The sequence below is a fragment of the Miniopterus schreibersii genome, assembly GCF_964146895.1.
Source record: "Miniopterus schreibersii genome assembly, chromosome: 6".
Lineage (NCBI taxonomy): Eukaryota > Metazoa > Chordata > Mammalia > Chiroptera > Miniopteridae > Miniopterus > Miniopterus schreibersii.
This window is the reverse complement of record NC_138107.1, coordinates 41,457,600-41,477,001: the sequence shown is the minus strand read 5'-3', so window position 1 is coordinate 41,477,001 and position 19,402 is coordinate 41,457,600. Positions and strand designations below refer to the sequence as shown.

General features: G+C 36.7%; 1 protein-coding gene across 1 annotated transcript; it reads right to left on the bottom strand.

Annotated features, from left to right (window-relative positions):
* Positions 1-1,226: 1,226 nt before the first annotated feature.
* SPACA1 (sperm acrosome associated 1) lies at positions 1,227-18,751 on the bottom strand (the record flags this gene model as incomplete). The annotated part of the gene is made up of 7 exons (XM_081141425.1): positions 1,227-1,380; positions 1,904-2,024; positions 7,380-7,515; positions 8,121-8,227; positions 8,879-8,980; positions 12,882-12,938; positions 18,364-18,751. The coding sequence occupies 7 exons, from the start codon at positions 18,749-18,751 to the stop codon at positions 1,227-1,229; spliced, it is 1,065 nt and encodes a 354-aa protein (XP_080997551.1).
* Between the last annotated feature and the right edge of the window lie 651 nt (positions 18,752-19,402).

The window sequence follows — 19,402 nt, the reverse complement described above, 5'->3', positions numbered from 1 at the left end:
TCAGATAAAATCCCATAATGTTAATGAAGTTGGCATAGAACTCATCTAAACAAAAAATTAAGTGCATTTTTTACTACTTTCATAACCTTTGAAAATTAATTTCTGATGAAGTCTACCTAATCAAATTATCGAATGCCTTGGTATCTTGTTTGAAAGTTGTTCATAATTGTATCACATAATGACACAGGACAAAAAGGCAGTGATGATGTTCAGAAATAGTACCTTGGTTTTAGATGTTATCTCCTGCATACAAAACACAATGAAGGTGCTTTGTGGTTATTTAAAAGTTTTTAGTTCAGTTTCTGTTAGAAATACAGGACATGTTAAATTCATGTCATTTAGCCCTGGCCAGTGTTCTCAGTGGTTAGAGCATCGGCTTGTGGACCAAAGGGTCTCAGGTTTGATTCCTGGTCAAGGGCACATACCTGGGTTGCAGGTTCAATCCCCACCCTGGTTGTGGTGAGTGCAGGAGGCAACCAACCATCGATGTGTCTCTCTTACACCGGTGTTTCTCTCACTCTCCTCCTTCCCTCCCTTCCACTCTCTCTAAAAATCAATGGAAAAAAATATCCTCGGGTGAGAATTAACCAAAAAAAAAAAAAAAAAATTCACATCCTTTACTCAGCCACCTCCAGTTCCTCCTGGGTTCTTCTTTACATGTTTCCTATATACAATCATAATTAAATTACCTAATGTATGTAAAGTGCTTTGAGAAAAGCTTGGCACATGGTAGTCACTAAATGTGATTTGCTATCATTTGTTATTATTGCTATTATTTCATGTGTGACAACTAGTACTCTGTTTCATGCCCTGCAGAGATTCTAAAGTATGGTTGGCTTTAGCAAGTTCAATCCAAGGCTCCCAGAAGAGAGAAAGTATAATATGCAAGGCATCTTTTATATTTTTTTCTTTTGGGGGGACAGAATAGGCAAATCATCTTAGAAGTGATCAAAGTGATCAAAAATGTGTTAGGAAGATTTTGTGTGTTTGTACCTCTAGATAAATGTTACCAAGTGATTACCTGAAATGGTAAATATTGAGAACAAATTGAAAAGTTTTTGATAAGTCTACCACAAAGATGTACTGATTAAAACAGGTCCTTCTCATATTGAATTACCTTCAGACTGTGGTAAATCATTTACAGTATTATTAAAGTATTTCAATATATATTTTATTTTTATAATAATGCATCTTGTATGCTCTACTCTCCTTTGGCCTATTATACATTAATCATTCCACTCGCTCAGTGCATCATCTTCACGTCCATGTACTCTTGTTGACTGTTCAATAGAAGTTGACACTTTGTGTCTCACTGCAGTCAGCTCAGAACGTACCTCAGTTTCTGTGGCTTTTGGCTCCCAGAGAGACTTTACTGCTGCCCTGGGAGATAAAACAAAAACAAAAACAAAAAATCTCTTATGTGAAATGAAAACTAAAATTAGATTTATGTTTCATTTTCTTTATATAGTAGTGCCTCCTTAGTCACAATTTATTTTTAGATTGTGGTGCATCAGTTGCACTGTGACAGTAGAGCCCTCAGATGTAACAGGGTGTAATACTCATGCAGGCATTAGAAATATTCTCCTACAAATGCACTGGTAGATTACAATAACCAATTTTGGAGGTTGTCATAACTACAACTGGACAACACAAATATTCATTCAATAAACTTTTTTAAGCAACTACTATGTAAAATTGTAAAAATTGCATTTAAAAGCTCTCTCATGGCTGGGAAACAAGTCATGAGATTAGGTAGCTTGGATTAGGAGAGTTGCAGGAGTTGGGCAGTTTGAAGACACATGTGAGAGGCATCATGGACAGGGCTTTGGATTCATGGGGCAAGGGAGGGTCAGAGAGGAAGACATCGATCAAGGGTGAGACTCAGTTTCAGTACTTCACCTACCAGTTTATAATTATGAAGATCAGTACAAAAATCACAAATATACACATCACAACTCCTATGGTCAGCACAAAAACTAGGACTGCATCAGTGTCTGCTCGTCCTGATTTTCTCATCTGCAATTCTAGAGAAGAAAACACATACCTGATGATTATTACTACTTGAAGAAAAAGGAAATGGATACTTAAATGGAAACTTTATATCTGAAAGACAACTCTAGACATATAACAGAAAGAATTAGTGGACAGCAAGTTATTAATTGCTTTGCACATTTAAAATGTCCTTTTCAAGCATGCAGAAAGCTGAAAGACTTTGACAATAAACATCATGTATTCCTACCACCTAGATACTACCAACAACATTTTGCTATCCATCTATCCATCCTTCCAGCCCATCTTATATTTTTTTATGCATTTTTTAAATCTGCTGATGCTGCAAATTCTTCCAAGCAAAATTCTCCAACTGGTGTATTATTAACTATAGTTCAGTATTTGTTTATATTTTTTCTTTTGAAGTAAAATTTCAAACAATAAATTGCACAAATATCTTTTTTTTAAAAATATCTCTTTATTGATTTCAGAGAGAGGAAGGGAGAGGAAGAGAGAGCGAGAAACATCAATGATGAGAGTCATTGATCGGCTGCCTCCTGCACGCCCCCTGCTGGGGATGGAGCCCGCAACCCGGGCATGTGCCCTGACCGGGACTCGAACCCTGATCTCCTGGATCTTAGGTCAACGCTCAACAGCTGAGCCACGCCCAGCCAGGCACACAAATATCTTAAATGCACATTTGTTTAGTTTTGACATATGCAAACACATACATGTAATTTAAACCCATATCAAGACAGAATAATACTATATCCTACAAAGTGCCCGTGAGCCCCTCCCAGTTAATCCTTGCCCCGTCTTCCAGAAGCCGTACCCGTCCTGATTTTCTTTTCTACCATATGTTAGTTCTGCCTGTTCTAGAACTTCACAAGAATGGAAATATATATTATGTAGTCTTTTGTGTAAGACTTTTAAAATCAATATGTTGATTCACCTATATTAGCAATGTATTAATAGGTTTTTATTCTTGTATTTAAAAAATATATATATCTTTATTGATTTTAGAGAGAGGGAGAGAGAGAAATATCAATGAGAGAGTCATTGATCCGCTGCCTCCTGCACGCCCTCTACTGGAGATCGAGCCCGCAACCAGGCATGTGCCCTGACTGGGACTCGAACTGTGATCTCTAGGATCATAGGCGGATGCTCAACCGCTGAGCCTTGCTGGCCGGGCTTTTTCCTTTTTTATTAATGAGTGGTATCCCTCAGTTTGTTTATTCATTCTTTTATTTTTTTATTTTATTTTTTTAAATATATCTTTATTGATTTCAGAGAGAGGACAGGAGGGGAGAGAGAGAGATAGAAACTTCAATGATGAGAGAGTCATTGATCGAGCCCGCAATCCGGGCATGTGCCCTGACCGGGAATCGAACCCCGATCACCTGGATCCCAGGTCGACGCTCAACCGCTGAGCCATGCCCGGCCGGGCATATTCATTCTTTTATTGATGGACATCTAGGCTGTCCCTGTTTGGGGCTATTATAAGTAAACTGCTGTGAACATTTTTGGAGAAATTCTGTGAACACACATTTGTGTTCTCTGGATAAATACATAAGAGTAGAACTGCTGGGTGGTAAGGTGGAGGTATGCTTAGTTTTCCAAGACACTGCAAGATTTTTTCTTAAACTGATTGTATTGATTGCACAGGTTTTATAAATTTTCCCTCTCAGATTTTGGCTTGCCTATTTATTTTTCTAATAATTTATTTTAGTGAACTGCAGTTTTTCGTTTTGGTGAAGCCTAATTTAGCAATGTTTCCTCTTATGGTGATTGTTTTCTGAGTCATGTCCAAGAAACCCTTGCTTACTCCTGAGTCACGCAGATGTTCTTCGTTTCCTTTTTAAAGCTTTATGGATTTAGCTTTTACTTTTAGGACTATGATACATCTCTCATTTTTATACACGTTGTAAGACAGGGGGTTGAAGTTCATTGTTTTTCAGACAAATATCCGCACACGACTTTTTTTTTTTTAATTTCTGTTCAAAATATTACAGATGTCCCTTTTTCTCCCCAATGACCCATTTCACCCTGCCCCATGCCCTCCCCAGTCCCTCTCCACACCACTGTCTGTGTCACTCACCACTTTTAAATCAGGCATTCCCTCCCATATCCGATGCTGTTCTTGCAAATAAGGCTATTAAAGAGACAAAGTCAGTCTGCCATATGTGTTACAACATTGATGCAGTGTAAACTGGTGCAAAGCCAATTTACATCAAGTATTGCTTACTTTGTGAATTATATAGCTTTCTTCTGGCTCTTTCTGGTCCCTAAATCATAGAATCATAAAAGATTTATGTGGGAAAGAACCAGAAGCAACTGTTGAATCGTACCAATAAGCATACCAATGTCCAACGAGGTTTAATGATTTCTGCAAGCTATGTTTTATGTGTTTTAATATTTTAATTTTGGTAAGTACTACTCTACCGGAAGTAGTCTTCTACATGGGCAATCTCAACTGCTTATTTGTCTGAATTTTTCTTTCCATTCTTTAAACACCATGGAGTATAATTTTCCATTTTCCTTAGTAATTCTAGAGTTATACACTCAATTTAGTGATCTCACTAAATAGTTCCAAAATGATAGAGGAATTACATCATATTTATCTTCCATCATTGCTGGACTTTAAAAACCTTTTTAGTTTTGATAATTTTAGTTTATAGAAGCTGTGGGATTTTTAAAGGTCAAATCAAAGACACCTTTTAGGATTAAAACCTGAGAAGAAATGCCAAATTCCTTTCCATTTATCTACTGCCCTGCAATACTGGCCAAGAAAGGGTAGAGAATGAGGGCATGAAGGTTTCAGCACATTTCAATAGTGCTCTTCCTGCAAGGGTGACTTAGGTTGCTTTTATATCTAATAACAAAAAAAGCTGCATTTCCTATTGAAATTTTCTAATGAAAAAATAGGCTGACTTTTTTTTTGGTAAAATTAAGCTTTTTAGTAAAACTAAGCTTATGTTTTCATTAGTTTCCCAGAGCCACCATAGCAAAGTACCAGTGGCTGACTCAAAAACAAAGGAAATTTATTGTCTCACAGTTCTGGAGGTTAAAATTCTGAATACAAGGTATGGGTGTAGCCATGTTCCCTCCAAAGATTCTGAGAGAGGATCTGTTCTGTCTTCTTCCAGCTTTTGGTAGCTCCTGTATTCCCAGGCTGGGGCAGCATAAGTCCAGCTTCTAATTGTTTTCTCATGGTTGTCTTCTCCCACGTGTCTTTGTGTCTTCACAGGGCATTCTCCTCTGTATCTCTCTGTCTGTGTCCAAATTTTCCTCTTCTTATAAAGACACCAGTCATATTGGATTGAAGTACCACTCTAACAGGACTTTATCTTATCTTAACTGAACTAATGACCTTATCTTAACTGAACTAATTATATCTGCAATGACCCTATTTCCAAATATGGTCACATTCTGAAGTTCTGGGAGTTAGAACTTGAAAGTATCTTTTTAGGGGGACACAACTCAATCCAAAACAATGCCTAATTATGGAGGACAACTATTGTGGATGTGAAAAATCTGATATATAAGGGAATGGATGGGAAATTTTCATTAGCTAAATCATATTTACCTTAAAAAGATTTCAGTTATATATTTGTTTCAAGCCAGTACCATATTGTGGACATTTATAGTCAACACATTTGTTTGATGTCTAAACAACCCAAAGGGTCTGTCACAGTGGTGTAGCCAATTGTTATTTTAAAAGAAACTATTAAATCTTAAGTGTTCTGAAAATATTTTATCACTTAACCAGTGCATGTACTGAGATAGCAGAGCTACCCCACCAGCCCTAAACTGTGATGACAGGTAAGTAAGGGCTGACATTTTGGGACCTGTGTTCCAGCTCTTAGCTTATGTACTATCAAATGCATGTCGCCTTCTAATCATGGGAAGAGCTACCCACTGAGATGCCCTAACACCTCAAGAATGGGGACAAAGACCAAGAATGCCCCCTGAAACCTATAATATCCTGAACTAGATGCATTGAGATATTTTTTAATTTGATGATGTTTGGTCCTTTTTTGCCTTTTATAGCACTTTCTTAAAATTATCCTTTCAATAACAATTGTAGTAAGATTATTAGCTTTCACCAGAAAGATGTTTTTTAAAGACACTATACAACATATCAAAGAAAGTTATAAATAGTTAATTTTTAAAAACCATCCCCAAAGCAGTTTAGCTTGTTTTCATTTCAATAAAGGTGTGATGTTGCATGGTATCTCTAGACTACAGCATATATTGTTTACTTGGGATTAAGAAATACCTTCAAGAAATCCATGAAATCCCTTTAAAATTATAGGTAACTTTTGGCATGATTGTATTTGTGGGAATTTTTCTGGTAAAAGCCTCCTGAGCCTTAATTGGATCTTAAACAATCCTGTGACCAAACCCCCATTTCCCCAATAACAAAGATAACAACGACAATAAAAATGGTTAAGAGCAACTGAACTAAAGGAAATAATTATTCGGATAAAGAAGATATCATAGTTTAAATTAAAAGGATATGCACATGGTTCCATTTCACAAGAGAAGCAGTTTTTAACGTGTGAAATTATGTTCAGGACAAGATTTGCCTTTTGTGACACATATCGATGACTTTTATTGTTTCATCAAAAAATGTTTTCTTCAAATGAGTAATTTTTAAAAAGACATGCCTTGACATAATGCTTCTTAATTTTATTTTATTATACCAAAATTTTTATAAGCATCCATGAGAATTCCATGTATACATTTTCACTTTTGTGATAGAAGTAAAAGTAAGAATATAATCCAAGTTGGAGGATTTTTCTTTGGAGGTATTTCAGGAATATACTAGTTTCCCAAAGTGAGGCACATCTGACTCTACTTCGTGAAAAAGAAGTGAAGCACTACCTTGTGGAAAAGTCTAAATGATATAAATCAGTGGTTCTCAAACTGTGGTGTCTGCCAGCAGCACCTGGGAACTTGTTAAAATTGTAAATTCGTGTGTCAGTCCCATCCAAGATCTATTGAATTGGAAATTCTGTGGATGGGGCTAGCCATCTGTGTGTCCAGAAGCCCTCCAAGTAATTTTTTTTTTTTTAATCCTCACCTGAGAATATTTTTTCTATTGCTTTTCAGAGAGAGTGGAAGGGAGAGAGAGAGAAAGAAAAAGAGAGAGAGAAATATCAATAGGAGAGAGATACATGGGTTGGTTGCCTCCCACAGGCTCCCCAACTGGGGCCTGGGACTGAGTCTGCAACTGAGGTACATGCCCTTGGCTGGAATTGAACCCTGGTCCCTTTAGTCTGCAGCTGACACTTTAACCACTGAGCCAAACCGGTTAGGGCCCAAGTGATTTTGATGCTCTCCATAAAGTTTGAGACAAGCAAACTAAAATATTGTTAGGCACTTACCACTTGATGCATAGACTGTGAATTTGATAGATGCTACTACTTCATTATTTTCCACGGTATTACACTCGAAATCCAAGGGGTGAATTGGCCTATGTACTTCCAGGATTGCTGAATCATTTGAAAGTATAATGGATTGCTATTTTAAAAGAAAAAAGTATCAACATTCTTCATATAAACTTAAGATCAAGAAATAATTTTATATCCTGTAACAAAAAAAGAGCCATTGCTTCTCAGTCTAGGACAGTAATTAATTACGCACATTGATTTTAGAGTCAGACAATCCAGACATCAAGTACCAATTCTACCACTTCCTGCCTGTGTGACCCAGAAGTCACTCTCTGCATTTCCGTTTCTTATCTGTGAAATGGGTATAATATTAGGAATTACCTCATAGGATTGTTATGTGGGTTAAAAGAAACACTAGCATTCGGTGTATGTCTGGCACTGAACAAGCCCTCAATTAATGTTAGCTACTGTTATCATTAATACAATTCCTATGTATACAAATGAAAACCTTGCTTCCAAAATAAAATACTTTATATAAAATGAACATTTTTAAGTTCTGATAATAGCTGATTCTAAAACATACATAAGTGTGTAAATAATGTAAAATTTTAAATCCCAATTAACTTCATTTTTGCAAACTGCTTTTAAAGAGAGTTTTCTGGGAGTCATCAAACACTGGGAAACAATTTTTATCACTCACTAGAAAGCACCAAATTACATACATTCATTACTCACTTGCTCTGGCCTTAGAATTTTCCAAATATATTTGAACCGATTTTCAGGAAATGTATGAACACATTCCAGTTTAACACTGTCAAAACTCTCTGATAGTGGTTTACCCCCTGAAAAAAGGGAAAATTAAATACATACATACCACTGAACATTGTAAATTGCTTTATAAATAATACTACTTTTAAAAGCCACCTCCAATTTTAAAATCAATTCTATGCTGGAAGTTATCAAACTTATTGAGAGTTTGAGTGTAGAAAAGCAAAGGGGAGTAGCAGGTAGAAGCAGGTAGAAGGCACCATAACCATAGCAGGGGCGACCAACTCAGTGATCTAATAGACTTTGAGATCTACTAGTGGCTTCCAATTTACTGGTTAGGGACCCCCATTAGAGATAATGAAATCTCATAGTAATGTACTTTGACAGAGAACATCACTTAAAATTTAGGGTATACCAATCTACTGATAAAATGTCATGACCAAGGTGTCAAAAGCATTTCACTATAGGACAGTCTTGACCACAGGCCCCGAGTACAATAAAGTTACAGTGTATTGCAGAGAACATATATTTTAGACATCACTGGAAAATGTAAAGCAAAAGCAGAAGTTATTCAGAGCTATAACTGTCTAAAAGAGTGGTATTTTAAGTTTTCTTATGATTTCCTTTCAGTCTATCAGTTCTACTCATGACAACCTGAGGTTAAAGATTTCCCCAGAGTAAACTCTTCTGCACTCAGTCTCCCTCCAACAGAGAGTCCGACTCACAGCCACAGTCTACTGGTCCGCGGCATTCTTCCACCCGTACAATGCACTTTGATTCACTTCCAGGGCATCCCTTTGTTAATATAACTTCTCTAATACCAACACCTTTGGTAAAAGAAATTGGCAAATGTTAGGAAAAATTAATTCCACATGATTTTTTCTTTACCATCTAAGTCTTTTTTGAGACTTTTCTCCTAATTTCAGAAATTAAATTCCCAAATTCAAGTTTATAACATGTAGAATTTTTTAGACCCCCTTATTTTGAATTATTTCGTGAAACAGCATTTCCCAAAGGGAGTTACATGTAACACTAGTCCTTCTGGTTGTTACCATTAGAAAAAGAATTCCATGATTATACACATTTGAAAATAATATATTAAATAAAATTAAAAAGACCTCTTCAGAATTTGGGGAGAATTTTTTTTTAATACATCTTTATTGATTTCAGAGAGAGGAAGGGAAAAGGAGAGAGAGAGAGAAACATCAATGATGAGAGAGTCATTGATCAGCTGCCTCCTGCAAGCCCCTCACTGGGGATCGAGCCCACAACCCCGGCATGCCGGAATCGAACCGTCATCTCCTGGATCCTAGATCTATGCTCAACTGCTAAGCCACGCCCAGCCAAGCAGGAGAATTTTTAATATGCTAATAAATTAACATGCTACTGTGTGTAAACTTTCATTGATCTAACATGTAAAATTTTTACATTTTAACATCTTTGAAATCAGAATGCATCTTAGAATTGATGGCATGTCACAAATTGGCAGCATTTTCCTTTTTGGAGGTACATAAATTGTGCTTCTCACAGCCAATAAAGTGGTAGATCTAATGAAATGCAGTAGTACACAGGATCCCCCAAATTTATTTGACCATGGAATTTTAGTAGCAGTAGGGAGGCTTGGAGCTTCTGGAGGAAATTCCAAAATCACATTTTAACATAAATGAAGCTTTTTAATATTTAGATTGGTAATAAACATAGCAAGACAAACTATTAATGATCAAATCTCCATTTCTAACAACATACTCTTTAGAATTGCCACACATTTTTATAACAAGAAATCAAGCCTTTACTATCTCAAGTCTCCAGAGTTTGCCTTTCATCACCAGAACCAATGGAGATAATAAAATGCTGGATCAGCAACATGCTGAACATGTCCCATGATAAATAACTGTGGATGAAAAAGGGGCCACATACCAAACCTGACAAGCTCAGGGGGGCCTTCGTGGTGGGCCTTACAAACTCAAGTAATGACATAGGATGGTCTGAACACAAAAATTCCTAACTAAAAGCAAGTCGCGGTGGGTAGACATGTCCTAGGCCTGTAGCTTCCTTGACAAACGTCAATCTTTAAGTAAGCCTACCTATTATCTTTTTGCATCTAAGATAACATATATTTGAAAAGTCAGAGTAACTCTCTTTTCCAGATCCCTCAAGTGACAACCGCAGGCATGGGAGAGCACAACCACAGAACCGTCATTGTTCTCTCGTTCCTCGCTTACCGTCTCTACAGTTAATTACTAACTATCCTGTACCCACCTATGTAAAAGATGTTTCACTGTTTGGCCTTTCTATCCAGCCCCAGAGATTTCCCTGGATTGCTTTCTCCAGCCCCCTTAATCTACCAGCAATGGATTTCATGTACTTTCCTGAAGTATCCTCCATTTATTCTGTAAAATAAGCTGCAAAACTGGCATTCTCTGGAGCATTTTCTCAATCTGCTGAGATTTTGCTTCCTGGCAATTGTTGTCGGTTTGGCTCAAACTCATAAAAATTCTCTATGTTTGGATGTTCCTTGTGTCAACATGACCTATGAAAAGACTTTATAGTCACAGGCTAAGGATCTATCCACCTTGATTTCCTTGTTTACTAGATTCCCTCTTTTAACCCCTACAAGATGTTAATCATAAAATCCATCCTCAAGGGCAGGGGAGAGTTGAAATCTAGAGATGACTTACAGTAAAGCTTCTCAAAGTTCAGCAAGCATGCAGATCACCTGGAGATATTACATGAAATTCTGATTCAGTAGGTTCTGAGAGTCTGCTTTTCTAACAAGCTCCCAGGCTATGTGGCTGGTCTCTGGACCAATCGTTGAGTAGCAAGGGAGAGGACTCCATATGGGAAAGGAAATGGCAAGTTGGAAGAGAAAAGGTCTTTTGATTAAAAGAGATGCCTAAGAATGGCTACAGCATGATTCAACTTTATAAAAAGCCCCTCTCTAGAAGTGCACCCTTATTCTGAAATGCATAAAAAAATTTTAAACAGGTGTTTTATGTATTTATTTAGCCAAATACAGTTCATTTCAGTGATGTGTATAGGTAAAATTTTCTGGAAGTCCAAGTAACACTTAAAAATCTGCCTGTGTATTCCAGAAAAAGAAAAAATTTGACTGCTAAAATATTGTTTTGGGAGTTCAACAGGATTTTCACAAAAGCATTTTTCCCCCTCTAAATAGTTGTTATAAATGGAAAAGACTTAAATATTTAAAAAATATTTTAGACCTGAAACACTATCTTTTCTTGTTTTCCTCCTTAGGACTTATCACCATCTGACATAGTACATATTTTACTTTTATTTATCTCTTTGCCCCAATTAAAATACATACTCCTTAAAGGCAGAGTTTCCTCTGCTTTGTTCACTGCTCTATTCCCAGCACCTAGAACAATGCCTGGCACATTGTAGACAAAAAAAACTTCTAAAAGTCCCAAAACAGAAAATCACTTGAATGAACAAATATAGAATTTCTGAAACACATCTTTAAGAAGTAGAGTAAGACAATATATCAATTATTAGAATTGTCATAAATATAATTCTCTTACAAAAATGACTCAAGCAATAGAAGAAAGATATAAATTGCAAGTGAATAATCACAGGTTTATTACATGGATTCTTCTCATTTTCTTTCATTCATTAAGAAGTTAAGGTTTAAAAAAACACACAACAGGCTCAAGAGACAGAAAATGGAACAGTGGTTGCCAGGGGCTGGGGGAATGGTGGTAATGGTTACACAATAATGCGAATGTGCTTAATGTCACTGAATTGTACATTTAAAAATGGTTAAAATAGTAAATTTTATGTTAGGTATATTTTACCACACACACTCACATACACACACAAAATTGTTCTGATCTAGATCTGCATGAATTTTTCTGTCTTCTTACCCTCTGGTTTTTTCTTTCCCTCTCATCATTGTCTTTTTCTTCCAAGGCAGTTTCTATTTACAATAAACTTAATTTCATTGTGAATTATCTTCTCAGCATGATACTTTATAGTGGTTCTGAAAAGATGGTCTTCTAACCAGCAGCATCAACTTCGTTTGTGAACTTGTTTAGAAATATAAATTCTTAGGCCCCTCTGAAGGCCTGGTGAGTTAGAATCTCTGGGGTAGGCCCAGAAACCTGTGTTCTAACAAATCCTTCAGGAACTTGGGGTGAACAGTTAAGTTTGGGAAACACTGGTCTGTTGTAGAGCATGTGTTGCCTTAATCCCACCCCCATGTAAAAGATTTTATGTCCAATTTCTATTTATGGAATGATCAAAATAAGTCATAATCCTTGAATATTACCTTCCCCACAAAGTCAATACCTCTTTTATCCAAGATATGACATATAAATTGACAAATGTAGAATTTAGAATAGACTATTACGAATAAGCAAATTTCTTGATAGATTTGCCAACACAGTGTGTGGGAAGACATCTGTAAGATGCATCTCAAGATTTTTCATCTTCTGAACATCTGTGAGATAGAGGAAGTTTTACTTTGGTGAAGGCAGTGTATATGCCAAGAAATATAGGGAGTTGGCTTAAAATAAGACTTAGAGGTTATAAATTGATATATCCAACCTTTTAAAGCAATGTTTGTGTTTTGTGTGTAAATTATAGTCATTAGAAATAGAAATCAATGAGAGATGAATGAGAGCACACAAATTACAAATAAAAATTGCTACACTATTTTTACCTTTCCTCCCCCTAAATTACAATATTGTTTATATACCCTACGCTACTTACCACATGTAACGGTGCACATCCCAAATTCTACTTCTTTGACTACTTTCGTATTTGCAACTAAACATGAAATGCAAAGACACATTATTTAATCACATGAAAACTTTTCTCAGTGAAAAGCTCTTACTTGGGGATGGAGATACAAGCACTTATCATATGGGAAGCAGACATTTTAAAAGTTTTATTAAATCAGAAAAGCAATACTATTCCTAGTACATTTATTGTTTACAACAAAAGAAGCCTAAGCCTTTAAAGTAATAAATTAAGAAATAACTTGCAAAGAAAGTTTATACTTAACCCTTGTATATAACTTAAAAATAATTTTTTCATTAGTTTAATATATGATGAATTTAAAATGCTACAGAAAGTCAGAAAAACATTAAAAAGCCAGCCAATGGTCTTTCCCCCCCTCTCCCCCCCAAGTCTGTATTTTCTGGAAAATTTGAGTATATCATCTTCATCCAAAACAGAAGTCTTTATACCAAATGTTCATTAAAATCATGTGTTATAGCTTGGTTCTACTATTTCTAAGAATTTACGTCAACACTTTATTAGCAGGATAATCTAGGAATACTTGTGTATTTGAATAGTTAAATATCATTGGTTTCAAATCACATAATACAGTGCTTCTTTTTTCTCATCATTCTGGAGTTTGGCATGAATCCCACTAGCTGCAGTATATAACCAATTCTTCATAGCTCAGATTAAGACTAAGATCTCAAAGGATAAAAATATTAAATGAAGTATTAGAATGTAATTTTTAAAAGGCATTGTATCCTGAGGCAACAATGTTACATGGGAAAATGCATTAGAGTTGGAGCCAAATTGCTGCTTCTACCACTAATTAGCTGCTTTGAGTTTGAGTAAATTACTTAAAACTCTTTCAGACCTAGTTAACCTTTCTGTAAAATTTGAAAAGGAGAGCCTATTTCATTTGATTATTGCAAGAATTAAATGAGAGAATGCCTGTGAAAGCATTCTATCACTTGTTTAGTACTATAAAAATGCTTAAGAGATAACCTCATTTACACTCATTTTGTACTTGCTGATTTCATATAATTCTAAGGGTTTTTTTCCTATTTTTATTACTGCAAGACAATATTTTTATAAACTTTTTATATACTTATATGCACCAAATACAGCGCCTTGAATACATAGTAAGCACTAGATGTAAATATGTTAATCAATATTGACTTTGTTAAATAAATTATTTAGACTATCATGATCAATTTTGAATTAACATTTTTGCTTGAAATGCTTGGATACTTTCTGCTGGCACATTATGAGATATAAATTAAAAGCCAAATCCTGAGCACAGAAAACATAGGTAGGAGAATGAGTACTAGACTACTTTCAAATATAACCTCTTTTCAAAAACCATTCAATAAAACAAATACATAATCAACTCTACTATTTACTACCTATGCTACTTTAGGAAATTACTTAAGTTCTCTTAACTTAAAAAAAAAAAATCGAGATTAATCAGATTATCTCCAAAGTTCCTTTTAGCCCTGAGTATGAGTGCCCATGAGGTCATTCACTGACTTTCTTTTTGATGGGGATCTTATAATCATGCGTCAGGGAGATTATATGTATCTGGGCTTCAGTGTAATATTTGTCAAAATTTCCCATTATATACCTATGAGCAAAAAGGAAAAATATGGTCTGCATGTCAGTAAAGTTTTACATATAACTTCTTAAACTATAAGATCTACTGATGCTAATTAATTGGTTGGTGTCAATGTGGTAGGAGTCATGTGTCACAGGACTCTGTACTGTTCAAAATTTTTATTAATGACTTGGATAATACTTATTTTATGCTGACTGAATCTGGGGATTCTGGAAAACTAGAAAGGATAGTGAATATGTTAGAAGATAAATCTTGATCTAATAATGACAGGGTAGAAAACTGGGCAAAATTAACAAAATGAAACCTTGTAGAAATACAGTCCTGTATGTAAGCTAAAAAGTCAGCTGTCCCCAAAATACTTTATAGGCTGTCTTAATTTTTTAGAACAGGTGAAAAGGAGAGTTCAATAGTGAATTTAATAGGAGTCAAGAGTGTAATGAGGCTTCACTAAAAATCTACTGGGTCTTAAGACTGTGCTAATAAAAGTCTGGCATCTACCATGATGCAGATAATGATCCTATTTTTCTGTTCTGGCCAGATCCTGGATTGTTCTCTTTAATTTTTACAGGACACTTTAACTGTTAGTATATTTCATCACAGTCCAATTTTAATTTTTGAGTTTATTTTTTGAAAGTTGATTTGTAAAGTCAGTATTCATGATTTTTAGTCTTAGAGTCTTCCAAAGAAAAAGAGAAAATACTGTATAGTTATATATATATATATATAGAATAAACCTCATTTTATAGACTAAAACTCATTCTATCTTGCAATTATTATGTAGGTCTATTGTTGGTCCCTTTTCTAAATCTAAAGGTGAATAGGTTAAGAGTAAATTTACAAATCTTAGATTTATAAAGGGTATAAGGGTATATAAAAGGTATAAAAGGCATAGGGATAGAGGTATAAAAGGATTAAGAGTGTATACATAGTATCTTAGTGATTTTTCCTATATTTTGAAACATTTTATTTCATCATCCATAATAACAGATTTCAGTATTACTTATCAATTACTCCTATGTTTTTAAAAAAGACTATAAAATGGAAGAATGGTTAGAATTGCCTAGAAAGATGACATAATTGTGAAATAAATTGTAGCTTTACATCATCCTTTGTTTTCTTATTGCTTTGCCCAAAGTATCACATCATCTTTCAGAAAGATATAAGTTTAGAGGCACCTTTCTCAAAACCTATTTTCAGTTTTCATTGAACACAATTGAGATTTTAGAATTTTTCTTTTATTTATTTTTGTCCATAATGACAAAGGAAGAAAATTGACAGTGAAAACTTTCACAATTATTGGATGAATCAGAAGATGAACATAGAGAAACAGGTAACAGCACTTTGGATGCTAATAGTGATGTTAAAATTGACTGCATAAGCAAAATTAGAGATGATATCTTAGATGAATATCCTAGATGAATTCACTCTAACTCAAGAATCAATGAATGAACATTATATTTCTAAAAATAAAAAAGAGATATGGCATTCTCATCCAGTTAGCCCTTTCAACAGGAAGGACTTGATCTTGAACTACTTTGTGAAAATGAGACCATACTGTTTTGCTAAAAGGATACATAGAGAGGGTGTCCTTTCCTTTTTAAAGCTGTTTATACACAAAAATTTACATGAGGAGGTTTGTAAACAGACAAATCAATACCAGGTGTGTACACAACGCTGATTGAAAGAAAACAGATGTAGAAATTAATAAATTCATTGGACCAATAATTCTAATTTTTTATAAATCTAAAATAAAATAGTTTTGCAAATATGGATAAAGAATATGGTGGTCTTCTCTTCAACAAAATATGTGCCTTCATAATTTTCAAAAGTACTGCGTCTTGACAATGCAAGTGCAAAAAGAACAAGAATAATGATAACTAGAATCTATTACACGATGTACTTGAAATCTGGAATCAGTATTTATAAGCTGGAAATATTTGAGATTCATGCATAACAACCAGTGAGCTTTTAATTGCACTCAAAGTACTTTGTCCATACATGTTCAAAACCAGAAAAATGGAAAATTTTGGGATTTTCCATATTTAGATTATTAAAATTTCAAATAAGTTGTTTTCACTACCCTTTTATTCTTGCTTTTAAAATGACTTGTAAAATACCTTAAAAGTAAAAAAATAAAATGTCCAGTGGATCATAAATGGTGTTGAGTATTTTTACACTGGTCCACTGAGGGTTAAGGACTTTGCAAATTTTAATAATAGCTCTGGAAATATCCAGATCTCAGACACCTCAGATTGTTTAAAATTCTGGATTATCACTTTCCCCAGGAAAAAGCAGTTATGCATGAAATTGTATATATAAAATTCCAGAAGGTACACGGACTCCCTGAAGTTCACAGATAAGGAAATGGAGACACAGAGAATAAATATCTTGCATTTGAATTTGAATCTCTAAGGCATTATAAATAACTCCATCATCCAGGTTTACCCTAAACTCTATTTAGCATTTTACACTTAGAACTATCCCTTGACCAGTTTAATACTAAAAATGTCAATTCAATTACTTCTAAAACTGGAGTGAAGCAATAGCTACTACGCTTTAGAGCATGTTTTTCTCTTTCTAGTCCTTTTTTTCACATTTCCAAAGTCAAGAACCACTCCAAGCTCTCTGTAATGTAATGTTATCAAGGCAATAACAAACCTCAGATCCCATCATTAACCTCAGATAGTCAATTTCTTTCTGTCACTGAGGGTCACTATCTGTCATCAGGAAATAAAGGAAAAGCTGATAAATATAGTATCTACTCTATATGTATAGGAGACAGGAGAGACTGCTAAGGTTATTAAAAGAATCTCAGCTGGGTCATTTATGAGGTAAGGGAATCATTCTCCTTTAGATGGCTGCAAACCTGCAACTGACCTTTTACCTACCAGCATGTGAGTTTCTAATCAATATAACATGTACAACAGCTTGTCAAGTTTTATTGCTTAATGAGCCAGCAGAATAAGGTAAATTTATGTACCAAGCACAAGCTCATTCTCCCGTGGTTAACACGTTATCATCTAACAAAAGCACTAGTTGGATCCCTTGATAGGTGTTTTCCAAGGCCACACTGTTTCTTTGTGGTTCGAAGTTGAACATGCAAACAAACCACCACCATGCTACAGAGGTGCTCAACGTTGGGGCTGCAAAAAGCTGCCATGGGGCTTCTGGGCAGTTTTGTTAGCATATTGATCTATCTAGATGTGTCACAATGAGGGGAATTCTGATTCCATTTTGTTCCAACACGGTGCAAATATGGAAAGAAAACCTCAAGCAATTTGGAACTTTAAAAAAAACCAAAAACCTACAATGGGAAGTTAAAACAACTGCAAAGTGCGTCAAAATAATTCCAATTGGTAGAAGACTATTTCCGACTCCTACCACTTAAAAAATAAAGCGTCTTAATGTCAGAGGGATGGAGAAGGGCGGGTGGGGGAGGGGGAGAGAGTAACTAAAGAATTCATATGCATATATGCACAACCCAAGGACAAGGACAATGGTGGGGAGAGGCACTGGGGAGGGGTATGGGACGGGGTAGAACGGGTCATTGGGGAGAAAAAGGGACATCTGTAATATTTTAAACAAAAAATAAATTAAAAAAATAAAACTAAATAAAGCTTCTTTTTAGCAGTATTTCTGTAGCAACTTCTAGATATGGGCTTGTTCAGCTTGCTGTGGCCTTATAAATTTAACATATATTTCTTCAAAGCTATTATGTGAGTGAAAAAGGTATAAACTTGTGGCTGTTCGCCAAAGAGCTCTACAAATGTTAACAGGGATAATTCTGTGTCCTCGGACAAAAGGCTGGGCTTTGCCCTCAACAGGTGCCTTTGTCCCCACCAAGGAGCCTCCCACCTTCACCATCCTCCTCAGATTCATCCTCAGGCTGGGTCGTGTGTTCAGCCTCGCTGGTGTAATGCTCCGCCTCGCCGGTGTAATGCTCAGCCTCTCCGGTGTAATGCTCCGCCTCGCCGGTGTAATGCTCCGCCTCCTTCTGGGCCTCCCCGTCGGTCTCGCCCGCATGCTCGTGTTCGCTTTCGCTGTCGTTTTCGTTGCTCTGGCCCATGCCCATGCTCTCGCCCTGGCCCAGGACCTCGCCCTCCTCTTCATCCCCTGGGCTGGCAAAGCCGGGATCCGGCTCGGAGGTGACGTTCGCCCCGCAAGCGGACTGGAGGCCGGCCAGGAACAACCAGCCAACAGCCAGCAGCAGCCTGGCAGGGCAGCCCGCGCCCCCGGGCCTCATGGTTCTCGGCCCTACGGCCGCCCACGGCTCAGTCGCAGCCACTTGCTCTCCACTAGAGGGGCGTCGAAGAAAGGAGTCACGGGTTTCCGAACCCCTCCGCGCCGCACCCGCACCCGGGCAACCACTCAGGCGTCACAGCTCGTCACCTGCGCAGGGACGACTGCCTCGCTCCTGGCGCTTTGGAACACACGCGGGCCCGCCAGCGTCCCGCCTCCACTCTGCGCGTCGCGCCTCCGCGACCGCTTCCGTCGGCGCCACTTCCGGTGTTCCGGCCGCGCTTGCTGCGCTTCCGGCGGATCTGATCGCCTTCCGGCCGCTCAGGAGGCAGGGGCCCCGCCGCCGGGGCCGTTCTCGCTCACCCTTCCTTCGGAAAAAGATCCTTGCTTCCTGCATTTGCTGCTCTCCAACCAGAATACAACTTGATTTTGAATTCCTTATGCAGAATTTCCAGTCCGTGTAGGTCAAGGTGGATCGTCACGGCCTTCTCGAGTGTGGAGCCTCACACTGCATCGGTTTCTGTGGGCGCGGCCTGATTTATAGAGGATATAGCGGGGCACTTTCTTTCTTTGCCCTGAACACTATTGCTAAAACCACTTAAGCATGTATTTATGTCTTAAGGGTTTGAGCGGCGCCTTCAGCTCTGCGTGGGGC